The sequence below is a fragment of the Empidonax traillii genome, unplaced genomic scaffold (genome assembly GCF_003031625.1).
Source record: "Empidonax traillii isolate 1590-97213 ecotype Southwest subspecies unplaced genomic scaffold, ASM303162v1 scaffold440:size489645, whole genome shotgun sequence".
Classification (NCBI taxonomy): Eukaryota; Metazoa; Chordata; class Aves; order Passeriformes; family Tyrannidae; genus Empidonax; species Empidonax traillii.
Window position 1 is genome coordinate 193,186 of NW_020955633.1, and position 17,600 is coordinate 210,785.

The window sequence follows — 17,600 nt, forward strand, 5'->3', positions numbered from 1 at the left end:
TTTTAGCTACCTCAGCACTTGGGCAAAACCCTGACTCCAGAACACTGACGAGAGATGGTACAAGCCAGGAACTGCTTGACTCTTACAAGCAAAACAAATGGAACCTTAACTGGAAAATAAAGCATTAGCACACGGGCTGCTCAGAAACCACTGCATACATGGATCAGGACTTGCATTCTCTGAAGCTTGTTATGTTAATACAGCCCATCCCCACAGTAATACTCAAGAGAGTTAAAATTGACCGTGTCCTCTTGAGAGCCTTCTCTGCATGCCAACAAGTGCAGACACTACCCACGCAGACACTGTTCTGAAATTATCCCGGCCTCGAACAGCAGCAGGAACAGCCGTGTTCACTGTGGCAAAGGAGGATACACAGACCCAGTAACTTCTACCACCACTCCAGAGTTTCAACAGGAAGAAATTTTAAAACCTATGACAAGGGGATGGTGTAGGCAAAGTCAAAGGGATGATGGAGAAACAGGAAGAATAGGCAGGCCATCTGGCTGAAGAGTGGTGCAGTGACCAACTACTCTGCCAGTTTTGCAGGATTTTCCACAGCTTGTTGTTTTCCAGTAACTTTAGACCATCTCTAAGCTATATACAATTTGGACTGTGTTGTCCCTTTGCTTTAGCCTCCATTTCTCCATTTTCAAAAACATTAACATCTCCTGTGTGTGCCGTGGACAACCCTGCAGGCTATGCTGACTGGGAGGCATTTCGTTACCTGAGGTGACACCTTGCTTTGCTGAAGCTCTGTCAAAGGCAAACTTGCAAAACTTTTAAGCTCTCTTGACAGAAGCTCAATGAGAACAGTTTTCGGCAGTGGGCTTGAACTAAACTTCCTATATGAGTGATTTCTTCAGTTTTTTGTGAATCCCTTCCTCATATCAGTAAGCGGTTCTGTAGAATTGGATCACTTCAGTGAGCAACCACACATGAGCACAGCAGGTGGAAGTGTTTTTGCACTTTTAAAGCCAAACGTGAAAGCGATTGTGAGGACTGAGCTGTGCTTGAAACCATATCCACTACATTCCAATCTGCTGTCTCTGTATGGGATGAGGCAAAATATCAATCAGGAATTACAATAATGTTTTGAGAAACAAAGCAAGAAACGCATCAACCTACAGACTATATTTTTTCACAAGCCAGCAGTAAAAGCTACAGAGGAGCTCATTACAATGTACCACAACACGGAAAACAAGAACATTTTCACACATCTCGTGAAAAACAGAAGTAGCCATTATTTTTCAATCCTCTGTGGGCCATTCTATGGGCCATTTTCAACACAGCTAAGCAGGCATGGAATTTAGGCTGTAATTTTCACAGGGACCCCAAGTGAGTTAATGGCCTAATCTTTATTGAAAATTCTCATCCTAAGTTTGAGTTGCCAACAGCAGTAACTGCTGCCATAATCAAATATCATAGTCAGTGATACTTCAGTGCTTTTGTTCCTTCCTGGCTTATGTTACTCAGTTTGACATTTAAAAAGAAAAGAAAACACAACCCTCTCCCCCCATTATTTAGTTATGTTCTTCCATTTGTGGGCATTAAATAGCTCTGCCTGTAAATCATATAAAATGCAGACGTATGAATAAACCTACTTAAAAATAAAAACAAATATAGACTTTTTTTTTCCCCTGTGCCTCCAGGAGAATCATCACAGTAAAAATAAATACAGATTCTAAAACCAGAAGGATTATACAAGTTAGAACTGGTACAAGACCGTGCATTTTATTAGCATAATTTATATTCTAACAGGATCCAATCTGGTGTTGAGAAACATGAGTATCCAGCTTCTGACAGGATAGGGTTCTGCTGCTTTCTCTTTATTACACTGAAATTAAGGTTAACCCTATCAGCACTTTGTGTATCTCTTATAAATACATGGAAAGCCTCATACAGAAATGGCAAACATAAAAATGTCAAATGCTGCTCTGTATTAATGGAATCAAAATAAAACATACTAATGAGAATATTCCAGATATAGATAGGCAGCCATTCACATAACCATTTACATGATTCTCACAATGTCACTGGTGTTTGGACTGTTTCAAATGGGGCATAAATGTAGCCTGACAAAAATACTGCACTCAAGAGTGATAACAACCTGCCTTAGTTCTCATAATCACACAAGCTCCATTCAATACCCACATCTCTTAGGTTGATACTTCTGACCTAAAAAAAAAAAAAAAAACCACCACACTTTAGGAACTTGCATATGAACATGCACAAACACCAACAGGAGCTTCCCAGCCCCCTGGGTGCTACTTTTTTGCTGAAGACAACCCACGGATCCATCACTCCGCTGCTTTGGAAACAGCCAGGACAGAATAAAAGGCCTAGATGCTTTCCTGACAACCTTCCTGCAAGAATGAATTCCATCACAGCCCACGCTCACTTCTGCAGAAGTCAAGAGACTCGGATTTTCCAACACAACTAGTCAGGATAGTTGAAGGAATAGTGGACAAGGTGTTAACTCAGGCCCTGACAAAGAGATCCACAGTGCAGCTTCAAGAAGCAAGGCAGTACAGCTTCTCCTTCCCACTATGGACTCCTGAGCTTTCTCCAAGCCCCTCTCTTTACAATATCAGACTGCAGAGCTAGTTCAGAGAAAGAGTTGTAGACTTCAGAGTACCATTTATCTCATGAGATCAAGATAAACATTTGTCCATCAAGAAAAGAAAAGACATTCCAGGGCATGAGAGCAAGTTGGCTGCTTCAAAGCTTAGAGAAGCTGCTATGAAGTCACTAGAATGAGAGGCAGAGGCAAATCTTTGGTTTCTTTCAGGTTGATGAATGAGAACAGGTGGGTCCCAGTAGCCTGTCCTGTTCACCTCTAGAGCTGCACATCCTTTGACAGTCAAAGAATAAAAGTGCTGTGCCAAAAACATATTCGTGAATGGCTGTAAAGAACTTTTTGGTCATTATTTTTAATACTCAACACCCTACTAAAGCAGTAGTCCCAGCAGTGGATACAGACACTGCTTCACAGCTCAGGAGCCCATGCAGTGCCACACTGACAAGAATGCACACCCACCCCGTGGCTGATAATGCCGTGGGAGCACCAGCCTGTGGCTGTGCCCCTTCTACAGCAGAAGGAACAAAAGGGACACCACTCACCAGACAAGTGCTACTGAGTCACCTGCAATACCCAGCCCTGCCAGGCACAGCTCAACCTCTCCAATCTCTCAGCAGCAGCCAAAACATGAACAGCTCTAAATTTAGAATTAGCCCCAGCTTCCTGCAGAATCTTGGGAAACTCTCTCAGCTCCTGCCTCTACAGCTAAATAGGGTCATAGCACTGCCTGCTCCAAGGAAAGAGGAGAGCATTGATTAAAATTTGTAGTAGCAAGGGACAAAGTATCCACTCTGAAGTTCTTCCACTTGAAAAAGCAGGAGTAAATAAAACCTTCAAGGGACTCCATTATTGAACCTCTCCTCAAGCCAGAAATAGAAAATAACAGTTGGCCCACATTTTATCCTGGGAAGAATTTTACATGTACATACACTCCTGACTAACAGAAAGCTACCAGATACTTGAAAAAAGTGATGACAAATATATAATCTGTATCTATCTATATCTAAAATGACTGATAGAGGCCTTCAAAGTCATAATCTGCAGAGTCTCTTTCTGCATTTACACACAAAATTAATGTTACTGTTTTCTGATGGGCAAGCGTTAGTGTAGATTGTTCCTTCACTGATTTTCCAAGGAACTACATTAGCTGGATTGCTGTGGTGAACTTGTTTGAGTCAGCTACTTCCCCATACACATGGCAATACTGTCCCTCACATCAGGAAAGCCAGCACACAAATTCTAAACATGCTGTATGAAAATATTAGTTTTAGGTGGCTGCTGTTTTATTTATTCTGTTGGCAGGACTGCAAGTGTAACACAAGCTATTGATTTCTTCAGTATAAAACTGAAAATCATACAGGAACATTAAGAGCCTCAAATCTGATCATCTGCAATAAATACACAGACTACAGCAATTTGTTAACTCAGTAAGACTGCAGTTATATGGAGCCCATATTTTAGACTCTGTTTTGATCTTAAAGACAACTGCAGTGTACCTCCTGCATCAGCCTACAGTATGTGACTCAGAGGGAAGGTAATTTCCTGATCTCCTTATTAAAAACCAAAACAACCCACTGCAAACCACCAGGCTGAAGGAGGGAGGGAATCCCTCCTGATAGTTTTTCACTGTTTTTTATCTCTGAAGAGTGAGGACAAACATTCTCTGTGACACACTTGTCAAGCTAACAGAGCTGACTGCTTTATGAATGAAAATACTTTTTTGTATTTTTTTTTTCTTTCCTCCATACCCACATATTTATTGAACTATCAGCCTCAACATCAGCCAAAACCAGGGAATTCTACAAGATGATGATGTGGAGCATAACAAATGTTTATATTATAAACTTAATCCTTAATATTTTCATATACTTCTTCTGTGTTCAGGTCAGGTCTTTATTTTAGGTCAATCATTATTTTGGACACTACTACAATTTCTCTTGTTAAGACCTTCTAAGCAGAGGACCTCTTTTCTTTCCCAGACTAAATCTAGGTCATCTCCATAATCCCTCTTCATGTCTTCTCTCTCCCACCTTTCTAGCACTTCTAATCATTTCCGGAACCAAAACTCAATATTACATTCACAGGGAGGCAGGTCCATCAATTTATACAATGACACAATAATATTTTCTGACTGATTTCCTCTCTAAATATAACCAAGTGTTGTGTTTGGGTTTTGGAGGCCCACTGCATATTAAGTAGGTGCCTTTATTCATGTATGACACGTAGATCTGTCTCCCACGAGGTGACATGTAATTCAGAATCCAATAATGCACACAAGTAATTTTATATTGTCCCTTCTACTGTAATTACCTTGCAAGTTAATTCCATGTTCCAGCTACAGGATGCTGTCCAGCAACCTAGCTCTCTTCAGTCCTTCAGAAGTGCACCTGACAATCCCTCACAGTGCTCATTAATAAATCTGGAGCCTTTCGAGAAAGTTATGTTGACATCTTATCTACTCCTAATCCAAGTTATTGCTAAACATACTGAATATAACTAGGTCTACTGTTAACCTTTATTTTATTCTGAATTTTGTGAATGATTTGTTTGTTTGTTCATTGGGGTTTTTAATTTTTTTTTTTTTTAATTTGCTGTTTTGCCTTTCCATTCTGGAAGAGGGCATTTACTGGTCATGCACCTGATGGTTGTTAATTCATGGCAAAATTTTGCCACCTACCATACAATTTTCAAGCCCCCTTAGTATTTGAAAATTTTGATTGAATAGGCAGGTTGCACACAATTATGACCTCGTTTTGGATTTATTACTGTGAAATATTTTAAAGAAAAATTATTTTAGGAATACAGATAATTCAGATAGCCAGTATGCCTGAACAACAGAGGGAACAACAGTCAAACATAAGTAAAATCTGAAACCACAAACAAAAGCTATCTTTATTGAACTTTTAAACATTTACCTTGGCCTTCCACTAGATCCTAAGTACATATGTGCTGCAAGGAACAATGTGGAAAGATAATGAATTTTGTGCCTTTGGCTGTGCTAAGGACACTTCCTTTGTAACAACATCAATGTGGCTCTTAAATTGTACACATATTTTTTAAAAATCCTATTCATTCTGATGGGTGTCTCTTCCTACATGCTCTTAGTGAGGCTTGTTCACTTCTTTGACATTTTGTGGGGGTTGTTGGTGGTTGTTTTGTTGGTTGTTAATGACAGATGCACTTGGCAGTATCTGTGACCTTGAGCTGTACACGTGATCACGCAAGACAGCCCAGTCCTGCAAGGCTGTTTATGCATTCTGAGAGAGCTCCTTCTGAGAGGAGTGTCTCAAGGAAGACAGAAGCATGATGTGCATACCAAGCCAAGTGCTTCATGATTTATTTATAGGGAAAAGGGGCATATAAATTTGCTGAAGGGGAAAGAAAAATGAAGAATTTGACTTACCTTGTCGGTGTAGACGAAGAACAGAATCACAACAGTGAGCTCCAACAGAAATATAATTAACAGCATGATAAAAAACTGTCAAGAGAAGAAGGGACAGGGGATAAAACAAAAGCAAAAGCCATCAACATCTATTTCATCTCTTTCTGGATGCACAGTAAGTACATTCAGCAGATCATGCAGAATGGGGAGTGGCAGTCATATAGGCAGCAAGATACAAATGTGCTGCAACATGCAGCAACTGAGAAAGCAGATAAAATAGCAGTCAGGAAACACCACGGTATCTGTGCATACATATGGCTCATTTATGTCACTGGTTTCAGTGGGACAGCCCAAAACCCCACAAAGAGCAAGCCAGCGCTCTTTTTGACAGCAGCCCTTGAGGACTCTTCCCACACTAAGTTTCTCTTTCATTTTTTTCCCATTGGATATCATCATTGCTACCAGTGAGATATCCAGTGACACCCAGTCATATCCACTGCTATCAGTGAAATCCACAGCTTCACCTTTCCCTTGCAAGAGAAGGTAGCGTGGACCATAACCCATAAAGTCATAGCTCCTTTCAGTGGGAACTGTGGGAGAAGTGAAAAGTATACCAAGCAGCCGTACAAGCAGTTTCAGGTAGCTACACAAATCACCCCTGAGTTTCAGTGGAAAGGGGTTGATTTGTGCTAAAGACATCAAAGCAAAGTTGGTTCACCAGCTTATCTTATCAGCCATGGAACTGTTTAAAACCCAGTCAAAAGCTCAAAGAAGTGGATAAAAAACTTTTAACGCAGGGATTTGAGGTAGATTCAATAAAGCCCTCAGCTTTGACCGACTTCAGCGAGAGAAACCGTTGGCAATGCCAAACACTTCTGGAAAACCATATCCTCTGCATTTTGTTAAGATGGATGGGTCTGCAGCACAAGTCTGCAGCAGTGTCAACACAGCAGTTGCACAAGACTTCAGAATGAATTCTATCAGGGCACTAAATGAAACTGAGTTTTGCAAAGATAGGTAAAGAAGACAGTAATTTTGGAAATTTTTTAGGCTCAGGCAAAGGTCCTGCTCCCTATAACACAAACTCCACACACTTAGCAGCCTGTAAGGCTGGAATTCTAATACTGAGCAACACTGACTTATTTAGAATCCCATCTCCAAGAGAAAAAAAAACAGCTACTGTCTCTTTAGCTTCAACCAAAAGGCTGCAAACTTATGAAAGTTTAATAGCTACTAAGCCTTTATCAGAATTTCTGCACTGCCTGGTAAGTCAAAACCAAACCTTTGAACCTATGGATTTCTGTGACTGAATGGAGGGCGAAAGGTCAAGAAGGGGAAAATACTTTTCTTCTCTCGTAGAATTACTGTGTCTACAGAAATCATTGCATTTTGCCCTGTGAATCTTAAATTATTTATTTTCAAATCTTCATCACCAGTATTTTCACACCTGCCTGACCCTAATACTGGATCCTATTACTGCCCAGTTTTGAATCACAGAACCCATTTATGCTCATGATCCAAGCTGATTTCCATATCATTACCAACCAACACTGACCTTCTGTATGGCTTTGCAAACCAGTCTTGGTGCAGCTTGCTTATTTTTTACGATTTTAGCCTGCTGCATAGCATTAACTGAAACAGGACAAAACATATCACTCTCTGCAAAGACGCACAGACACTTTGCTCTACTCATTTGGCTGCAGAGTACTTCTTTGCTCATTCACAAAGCATTGCCTTTCCAAAATGTGCATGCGAACACCATCGTCTCCTTGTGAAATTCCCAGGCATAGCCAGGATTGCATTAGACAATTTCTAGAACAAAGGAAGGGCTGATACCAATTATTAAGAGTGATCAGCATTTCCTACCACAGGACCTCAATTTCATCAGCTTATCATTTTGCAAAACCATAATTGTCTGCGTTTATATATTCTGTGCTTGTTTCTGTCTAAAGGATAAAAGCTTTTGAAAGAAAGAGGGCTTCAATTACTTTAAAAAAGTAAGCAGGGCAAAGTATGTTATTCTGCCCAGGTCAAATTTCTGGTGATTTAATTTGCAATCTTGTCATATTGCAGTGTTTAGAGCAGGGACCCAAAACAGTTTGGCTCCATTTCAGGCACATGTTTTTTGTCTCACCCAACTATGAGTGCATTTTCGTGGGAAATTATTACCCTTCAAAAAACTGCATTTCACACATCCAGTAGAGAGGGCTCAGCAGATAAAACCTGCAGACTGTACAACCACATGCTCATGCGTGACCAGACAACCCACAAACCATCCCACAGAGAATCTTTTCTGCTCCTGTGGTGCCCACGCTCACCCCTGATGCCCTTTTGCTAACTCCCCGGAGCCAACAGCCTCCAGTCCTGCTTCACAGGACGTGACCTCAAACATTGGATATGTCCAGGAACTGGAATAAAATTCAGGGACCTGTTTCTCCTGTGCTCTCAAGAAAGCTTTTCCTCCCTTCTCTGCACTCAGAAGCATGGAGAGAGTACAGATGAAGCCAGGGAATGACTCTGCAGGAGAAAGGGGAGCTTAAGGAAGAACATTTTTAACAGCAGATGGGGAATGGTTGGTTTGAGGGTATGATCTGGCAACCAGTTTTAGAGAAACTGTACCTACAGGCAGCAGCCAACTAAGGCAGGAGACACCAGGGACAATCAAGGCAGGGCCAGAGAATACCTGCACACATGGATACTCCAGGAGGGGCAAGGCCTTTGAGAAGACAGTGGCCTGGGGAGGACCCCATGCTGGAGTCAGGGGGAAAAAAAAAGCAAGAAACAAGGAATGGCAGAGAAAGGAAAGCCCCCTCCACTGACCCTCGTGACTGAGCACGTGACGTGTACAGCAAGTGGACTGGTGACTGGCAAGGGGGTGTGCCATTATTTCTCAATACCAGGATCAGCAATTCAAAGTTTATCCTAATTGGCAGTAAATTAAGTGAAATTTCACAACTCAAGAGTGTTTTCCCCTGCAACACTAACTCTGCTAAAACCCCCCATCTTCAGACTGGAGCAGGCAGCTGCTGTTGCCAGCTGAGCTGGTGTGTTCATCAGCAAAAGCAGGGTGGACCTTCTGGCGAAACCGTGACGGTGCTCCTGCCTTAGTTCACACGAGAGAAATAGGTGTGACATTGCCATCACAGCAGGTGTTAAAATTGCAGAGTTGAGCACTCAAAATTTAGAAAATATGAGAATAAAAGTCCTCTCAGTGATGGTTATGTATCATGTCTAAGTCTTTCCTTCAGAGGTTCCTCCAAGCTGGGGATTTGGTTTCATGCATCTCAGATTTTGGAAGTCATACACTGAACCATAACTAATGTACACTGTTCAGAAAGTCAAAACCTAGATAAGTAGGATTATCCTTTATCTCCATAAAAAAAAAAAAAATTGTTCTATGTAAAACACATAGTTTTATCTTGCTTTCCATTTGCATTCATTGACAAAACCAACACAGTTATATCACAGATAACTAACACGTATTAGCAATCCCCCTGTGTGTAGAGACCTGCACTGTATCTTTTATTACTAAGGTAAATTATATGAGGTCAACCTCAAGGTGTAGGGTTCAAATTCATCATCTGGTAAAAACCACAAGCACCTACATGCCAGCACATGTGTCTTCCCCCTCTAAAGAAGACCCACACCTGAACCCAAACCAACTCACTGAAAGTAGAAATCAAGGCTTCAGCCTGAGCCGGCTGCAAAGCACAGCCTGCACACTTCAGCACATTTTCTGACTCACCATCCTAAAGTGCATGCATGGACATATGCACAACCTGCTCCTCTATTCCCACAGCACCTTCCAACAACAGTTCATTTTCAGTTCAGTCTTCAGTGTCATTCCAAAGGGAATGATGCCCAACCTGGGGCCAGAACCAGCTTGGCATAAACCATTAAAATTTAAAAGGAAGGAACTAAAAGCTCTTACAGAGCTCAACTCCCCCCCAGCACCTGCTGGAAACTCTCACAGCGCCTTTTCAATGGAGTTCTCTCACTGTGGTGATAAATACAGAGAGGAATAAAAATGAGTTTTGTTTGGTTCACTGGGGCTGTAGGCTGTTGGTATAATAAAGATTTATGCATGGAGAAACAATCCCAAAGCAAAGCATTCATGTGAAACTCCATAAAAAAAGATTAATCTGACCTTGTACAGGGAAATGCTTTACCATACTACTTGTCAAACAGTGGGATGCAACCTATACAGGTTCAGTGGAGGGGTACCTACTCCTCAGCTTTTCATAAATTACACCTGAAATAACCCCACAGGAGTTCTGATGAGAAGGGAGGTAAGGTGATGCCTTTCTGCCTACCACTGCTGACTCCTAACCCTTCAGATAAACACAGCCAGTTCCTCAGCAGCTACCTTTATATTTTATAAAGCCTATGACTTTCTCACAGGTTCTCATTCAAGGAATAGGGAAAAGGCAGTATGCAACTGCTGTCAAGCCCACCTCATAGATATGCACCCCCCTCCTGATGTCAGAGAGAAGAATCTGCTAGAGAAGAGGAGGTCTCAACTTTCAACTCCATCCCCATTGGAGCTGTACCAGGCTTTTGACCCACTACTTCCACTCTCCTTCATCCAGCCTCATAATATCAGTGGGAGAATCAAGAACTGTACCCTATGTACATAATTTAAAATATTTTTCCATCACAGCTCACAAAGGCACAGAACCAGTTAATTCTATTTCCTTCCCAAAAAACCCAAGATTCCCTGGTTTCTCAGACGTTACAGACACTTGCCTCTCTGCATGGTGACTGAGCGCTACACCCTAACACACAGGATTGGGTCCTCTGCCTCCCCACTGCCTCTCCTTCCTCCAGCAGTTGTACCATGTTGCTCCAATTGCCCATCTCTACGTCAGGATTAGGTGATCATCTCACTGTCTCCCAAAGACAAAAGTGACCCAGACAAGACGTGGTGTAACTGATGGCAGAATCAAGACTGCTATGTTTAGACTGACCGCTGAAATAATGAGTTAGTTTGAAAAGGGTCTGTCTCAGAAGGAGACAGCAAGATCTAAGTGTGCCAGACTCTTGTCTCAACTTAGCTAATGACAAGAGACAGAAGTTTCTTGCAATGTATTGTTCAAATTCTCTTCAGCAAACAACATGAAAGTAGTAAGAAGATCCAAAAGCCAGCAGTCTCTTTGGAATAGTGATACATTCCAAAACAATTCTCAAGTTCATGGCTTAGCAAACAAATTGTTTAGACTACACTGCCTTCAAGTTAGCATAACCTACCTACGAATCTGAGCAAGTAACTTCAACAGTCAGCATGTGCCGTTTTCCATTTCACAGTGCCTACACTATTAAACTGTCTGCAAGGTAGACAGTCAGCTTCTTTTCTGAAAGAGACAGTATGAACTACAACGCATGAGCAGGTAGGTTGCACCTGTGAAAATGCTCCAGCAAGACAACTGCTCTTCAGCTGCAGCAGCTCCCAGGATGCAGAGAAAAAAAAAAAAAATAGAAGAGTTACAGGCAGTGCTTCCTCTGTAACATGAACTGTAAGTTTGATATAGTCAAGGATATTGCTTTAAAGTGAGACTGGGTTACCAAGTCCTCACCGATAAGCTTTAATTTCAGTATTACATTCCACTTACTAATTAACGTGTACCTCAGGTAGAGGAAATGGCAGAGAATTTGTTGGGCTAAGAGAGTCGGTCTTCACAGCCTGGGAGGGTTTTTAATTTGTCTGCCTGGTCTTAATGTATACATATTTAGCTTTGGTACTCAAAAATTGACCAATCTGGCTGCTAGAAGACACAGTCTCTTAGAATCACAGAAACACACGGGCTGTCAGTGACCTCTGAGGATCATCTGGTTCAAACCCTTACCAAATGGCACCGTCAAGTAGATGAAGCTGTGCAGAGCTGTGCCCACTCACCTTATGAGCATCTCCAAGGATGAACAGTCATCCACAGCCTCACCAGATACCTTTTTCCAACACTTGACCATATTCACGAAAACAAAAATATTCCGTATCTCTAACTGGAATTTCGTTTAACGTGTGCCTGTTACCCCTTGTGTCATCTCTGTGAATCCTTCCAAAGGCTGTATTTTCTTTAGACTCTACTGTAAGGTAGTTGAAGGCATGAATAAAATATCCTCCTTGCTTTAATTTTTTCTTAAGGCAGAACAAACCGCGCTCCCTCAGTCTGTCCTTGCACATCATGTGCCCCATAATCATCACAGTGGCCCTCCACTGGATTCCTTTCCTGCTGGTATGTACATGTCTCTTCTACTGGGGAGCTTCAAATCAGGCTAAGCACTTTAGACACAGCCTTATCTTATTCTGGAAGAAGGTGGTATTATTCCTCCGTGTCAAGAAATGTAAAGGAATGTGGGGCTTGGTGTGGTCCACAACTGCCCAATTATTACATTTATCTTTTTATTCTGATTTGAGACAAAGGCTCGCAGATTAAAATGCAGGCTCTCCACACATTTCAAACATCTCAGCTTGATTTTTAGACTATGATTTGATATGAACAGAAGTACTATCAAAATAACCTCACATCCTGCACAAATCCTTCACTTCAGGGATAATGTCCTTCTTTAATACTGCAGGTGTAATTTTTTTTTTAATAAATTACATCAAACTTTTACCTACTGTCATGGTAAGAAAATGAGCTCTATCCCAGCTGAAACTAGGAGACCTAAAAATTCACAGAGTTCCTTTAAAGCCAAAAGAACTTACAGGATTTTATAGCAGCCACACTTTACAGAGCTGTCTGAAAATGAAGAACTTTCCCTAAATTTGTTCTGTAATTTTCCTGTTACTTTATCATAAATTTTATTATTTATTTTCAAATAATATTTACTGGACTGAGTGGAGATGCCTGATTACCATGGTTGGCATTGTCAAAAATCTTCTATCTTCTCTGCAGAAGTGTAGCATCCCCATGTCCAACCAAATTACAGCACATGCATCAACAAACTTAGATGCATAAACTTGAGCACCAAAAGAGGTAACATCATCAGAAATTCTGAATGTAATAAACTGTTGCCAAATTTACTGCATATTCCACACTTTGGAAAAAAAATCAAGCCACCTAAGAAAACTCTGAATCAATGCAAGAATTCCCACTGAGATAATGAAAAAAACTGCAGAACCACCCACTCTTCATAAGGGTCCTGTACTTTTGACAATATTGGATCTGGCTTTGTAAGCACAGCAATATGAAGATCATCCTCAAGCACTTTAAAAGGCTTCCCAGAACAGCTTTTTTCTAACATACTGGTAGCATGACTTCCACAGAATAAAAACTGATATGGTACTGTTTTTATCAGGACTCAAAAAAAAAAAAAAAAAAAAAAAACACAAATCAAAAAACCCCAAAGAAACTTTATTCCACTTTTGAAAGCAAAAGTGTTTCATGTACCACTAGTTCTCATGAGAAGTTTGATTTAACATAATTCCCCACAGACATTTTGATCTGATATATTAATAGGAAATGGGAACACTATGAAAGGTTCGCTTATTTTTCTTAAATTTTCTTTGATTTTCTTTTCCAAGGTACTGAGCAAGTAGATGAGAATAGAAGTAAAAGTGCAGTGGGAATTGCACTTGGAAGTGACTTCCTCTGCAGCCTGGAAGACTTGTACAGAAAGAGACAGTGCAGCGAATGAGAAATGACAGGACAGTGCCCAGACTGTAAAAATAACCAGAATTATGGTCAATAAAATCCCAGTGTATTAATCTACTACATGAACTTCCGAGCAAAAGGGAAAGGGCAGTTTGCTTCTATCAATTTCCTTCACAGTGGATTCAGATTCAACATCTCAGTACTAAAGTTTTTGCGGACACCAAATTCGAATGCTCCTTTCGTTAGTTCCAAACAATTGCTTCTACTTCCCACCCTCTGACGCAAAATGCACGCTACCTTCCTGCCCACAGCATTTAGACTCTTGAATATTTGTAGATTTGTGTCCCATCTGAGCCTTCTCTCCGCCATGCTGTGCATATTTAGCTCTTTTATGCTCCCCTGGAAGTAAATCTCTTTAGCCTCACAATCATCTTTTTTTTCAGCATAAAAATGATAAGTTTGCTCATAAACTGTAAAAAGGCAGTAATATATACGAGCAAACTTATGAACAGAAACTCCATTATGAAAATGGCATGTATCTAAATTTGGTTCATCAACTATTATTCTCTAAAAGCCTCAATAGTTAATTCATTCTAATTGTGACAAGTCTTGCACGCTTTATGCCTGCTGGATATATAGTACATCTTTGTTTATGTTTGGACTATATTTTTTATGAAAGTGCAAGAACTCCTGCTGATCAATAAAGCTCAAAGAAATCTGCAGTAATTATTTCTGGGAAGATATACAACATATGCCATCTTAACACATTAACAGTGTTTCATTTTAGTCTCATTACTGCTTCCAGTTGAAATCATTCAGTCTTTCTGCATTAGAGAGTGAGAGTTGAGAGACTTGATATTCCCATACTATGCTTCAAAGGATTTTAACTGGCATTTTTTCCAGTAATTTTTCATATTCTCCAACAACTGACTTAAAATCAATGAGGTGTCATCAAATACTGGCCGGGTCTCACTCTAATATCACAACAGCAGTAGGTGGGTATAGGCCCATTTAACAGAGCACAGACTCCTTAGCACAAATTGAGGGCTCACTGGCCTTTTAAGGGTTGCTTCATCTCTCTGCATAATGCATAATGCAAAGGTGTGACATGACACGGTGTCAATCTGCATACTAGTTGAGAGAAAAACTCATCCTACTTGTGAAGTACGAGTGTTTGTAGAAGAAATGAAACACTGGACTAGCTCTTACAAGTCCCTGAGCCACTCCACTGATGACAAAGCAGCTGCTTGAGTCCATCTAACACAGGTAATGGATAGAGTCAATACAACTAAAAGGCTCTGCCTTGGGTTTAATACAATATTCTCCATCTATGATGATGACATGCAACATTCATAAGTGTCTGAACTTACGCCTTTTACTCACACTATAACACCACCTGTGTATTTAGTAAATGGAGCTTCTTCCCTGGGATATTTCTTGTTATCTGGAGTGCCAGAATGAAACAGGATTGGACAGCTCAGTGTCCCAAGAGGAGCAGGAGAGCAGCAGCAAGTGGTGCCCACACCCTCCGTGAGGAGCACGTTGGCAGGGCTGGCTTCACACTCGTGTTCACACTGAACATCTGGCTGACCTCAAGTGCTGGGCAAACTGACAGAAGTTCCCCCAAGATGATAAGGGCAAATGACATGACCATGCTGCTCAGCTGACTTATGATGAGCCAAAGGGGAAAAACTGACTGTGAAATTCTGCAGTCCTCCCTTTACACCTACTTACAAACCCTGAGCTAAGCTTGCAATGGGACCTCACCTGCCAGTTATAACAATAGAAGATTTATCTTATTTCTAGGAGGCTCAAAACAGTGCCTGGAAACTGTGATGTATGTGCACATGAAGGAGATGGTGAGAAGGTCATCAAGGAGAGAACAAAGAAAAAGGATGTTGTCTGTATTTAAATTCTACTGCTGATTTTACCCCATTTGCTGTTCTCAAATGTGGTACACAGAAGCTGCTGCATCAGATGCACATGGGATGGTCTTTTAGTAGCTTAAAAAATGAACAAGTAGTCCATTTGGCTTACCTTTTCCGCCTTTAAGGTGGTAATATTCTCCTACTGGGGATCTAAAACATTTATAGCACCAAATCAGCTCTGGCTATACCTTGTATAGGCACCACTGATTTACAAACTCTAGCCTCCATTTCTTTACCTCCAGAGCTACATTTTTCTGAGGTTCAGGTAATTCTAATCCTTATAGAAAAAGACGTCAATGTTGCTCTTCAATTTAGGATGCACTGTTAAGGTGGTTAAAAATGACAAAAGAATGACTGGGAATATAAGCACACAAGCTGCTTTGGTAAGCCTATTGCTTTCTACCCGAGGAGATAATTTTATTCTTAGGGAAAAAAAATTATCAAATGTTATGCTCAAAAGTGACACGAATGTCTGTGCAGGCAAGGAACACACAGGTTACCTGTCCTTTACTTTCAAAATGGAAGGAAATCTATTGCCTTTCAGACCTTGCAGGTGATCTTAGCTCTAGAGCAAAAGTCTGTCCAAAGCAGCAGAGCACAGACTTACAGATCAGACAATAAGTGTATCTGTCCAGAAACTGCAAGCTCTGGTAGAAAACAGGCTTTCTTGAAAGTGTTTTCCACACCACCAGGTAGTCTTATTCTCTGGTTTTCTACCATGAGGTCCCTTAGACTACTTAACTGCCCTGGCAACTTGATGTGCAGTGACCCCCCTCAAATCCTCGCAGGCAGTAGAAGGGCAAGATGAGGTTTAGTTTCTGGGTCCACTTTGGAAATGTCTCACGGCCAGGCTTTTATTTCAAGAAACCTCTGGCACATGAGAGTTGGCTGAGTGCTGAGGTAAAAGATGGGGTGAGGGAGGCTTTTCAAGTGATAGAGGAACTTAAGCCTGCACAGGTCAGAGAAGCTGATGTTGCTAAGACACTGCTAACAATTACTGGTTAAAAGATTAATGAGTTAGGAACTCAGAAACACTGATAGCCATTTAGACAAACAGATTAAACCTTCAACTGATATAAATTGGTATTGCTCCACTGACTCCTGCACATGGTGCTTCCACGTGGCTGGACTGCCATAAAGCAGTGTCTTGGCACTACAAAAAGGGATGGGGACATTAGGAAAAGGTTTTTCACTGAGATGGTGGTTAGTCACCAGAACAGGCTCTCCAGGGAGGTGGGGCACCAAGCCTGTCAGAGTTCAAGGAGTATATGGACTACACTCCTAGTTACATGGTTTAGTTTAGTTAGGCAATCCTGTGGGGATCAGGTAGTAGGACTAGATGATTCTTATGGGTCCCTTCCAACTCAAGATACTGCATGATTCTATATCTCAAAGCACATCAGGCACTAATGATGTTGCATCAGTCTGTATTGGAAAACTAACCCTATGAGGTAAGCCCTTCCTACACACTGAGCCTAGGGTTGAGTCTAAAAAGAGAAGGGAAGGAAAGCAGCTTTATTTTTCTCTCCTCTGTTCCCAGCTCCTTCGACTAACTGCTACCAGAGTCGAAGAAAAGAATGTGGGAAGGGGAGAACTCTAAAATCCCCTCCTGAGTTGCAGTACCAGCTAAGCAGGAGGAGCTAAAAACTGAGAGGCAATGAAAAGCTGATTTTTCCTAACAGAGACAACCAAACTAGGGGAGGTTGGTGCTCAGTACTTACAGTCCAAACGGGGCTTTCATATGCAACACAGCACTACACAGAGAAGTGCTATACGTGATGTATAATGCTCTCAGGCTGTACGTATGGCATCTGCCTGAGCTTCGCATTGCTTGCTGCAGTGGCTGCAGCTACCATCTCCCTGATTTTGCTAGTTTGATTACTACAACACCAGCTCATGTGCTAAACTGGAATGAGAATCTACTGTTTGATCTGTAGCATTACATTACTGAGACAAAGTCATTCATGGGCTGCTTTTTCCCATTTAGTTGCTGTGAAATAAATTTCCTGTCACCAGTGAAGTTTCAGTTGTCAGATCTCTGGATCCAGTGACACTATTGAGAATAGTAGGGTTTTTTAGTCTCTTTTTCTTTCCACTCATTAAGTTTTTCTTCATTTTCT

At 41.1% G+C, this 17,600-nt stretch overlaps 1 protein-coding gene across 7 annotated transcripts in view; it reads right to left on the reverse strand.

Moving 5' to 3' along the window:
* Positions 1-17,600, reverse strand: part of TSPAN4 (tetraspanin 4) — a 312,240-nt gene that overhangs the window by 50,195 nt on the left and 244,445 nt on the right. For all 7 annotated transcript variants that reach the window (XM_027894722.1, XM_027894721.1, XM_027894723.1 and 4 more), the window contains one exon: positions 5,982-6,056. In XM_027894722.1, coding sequence (XP_027750523.1) covers positions 5,982-6,056 — 75 coding nt within the window. The remainder of the gene's footprint in view (positions 1-5,981; positions 6,057-17,600) is intronic.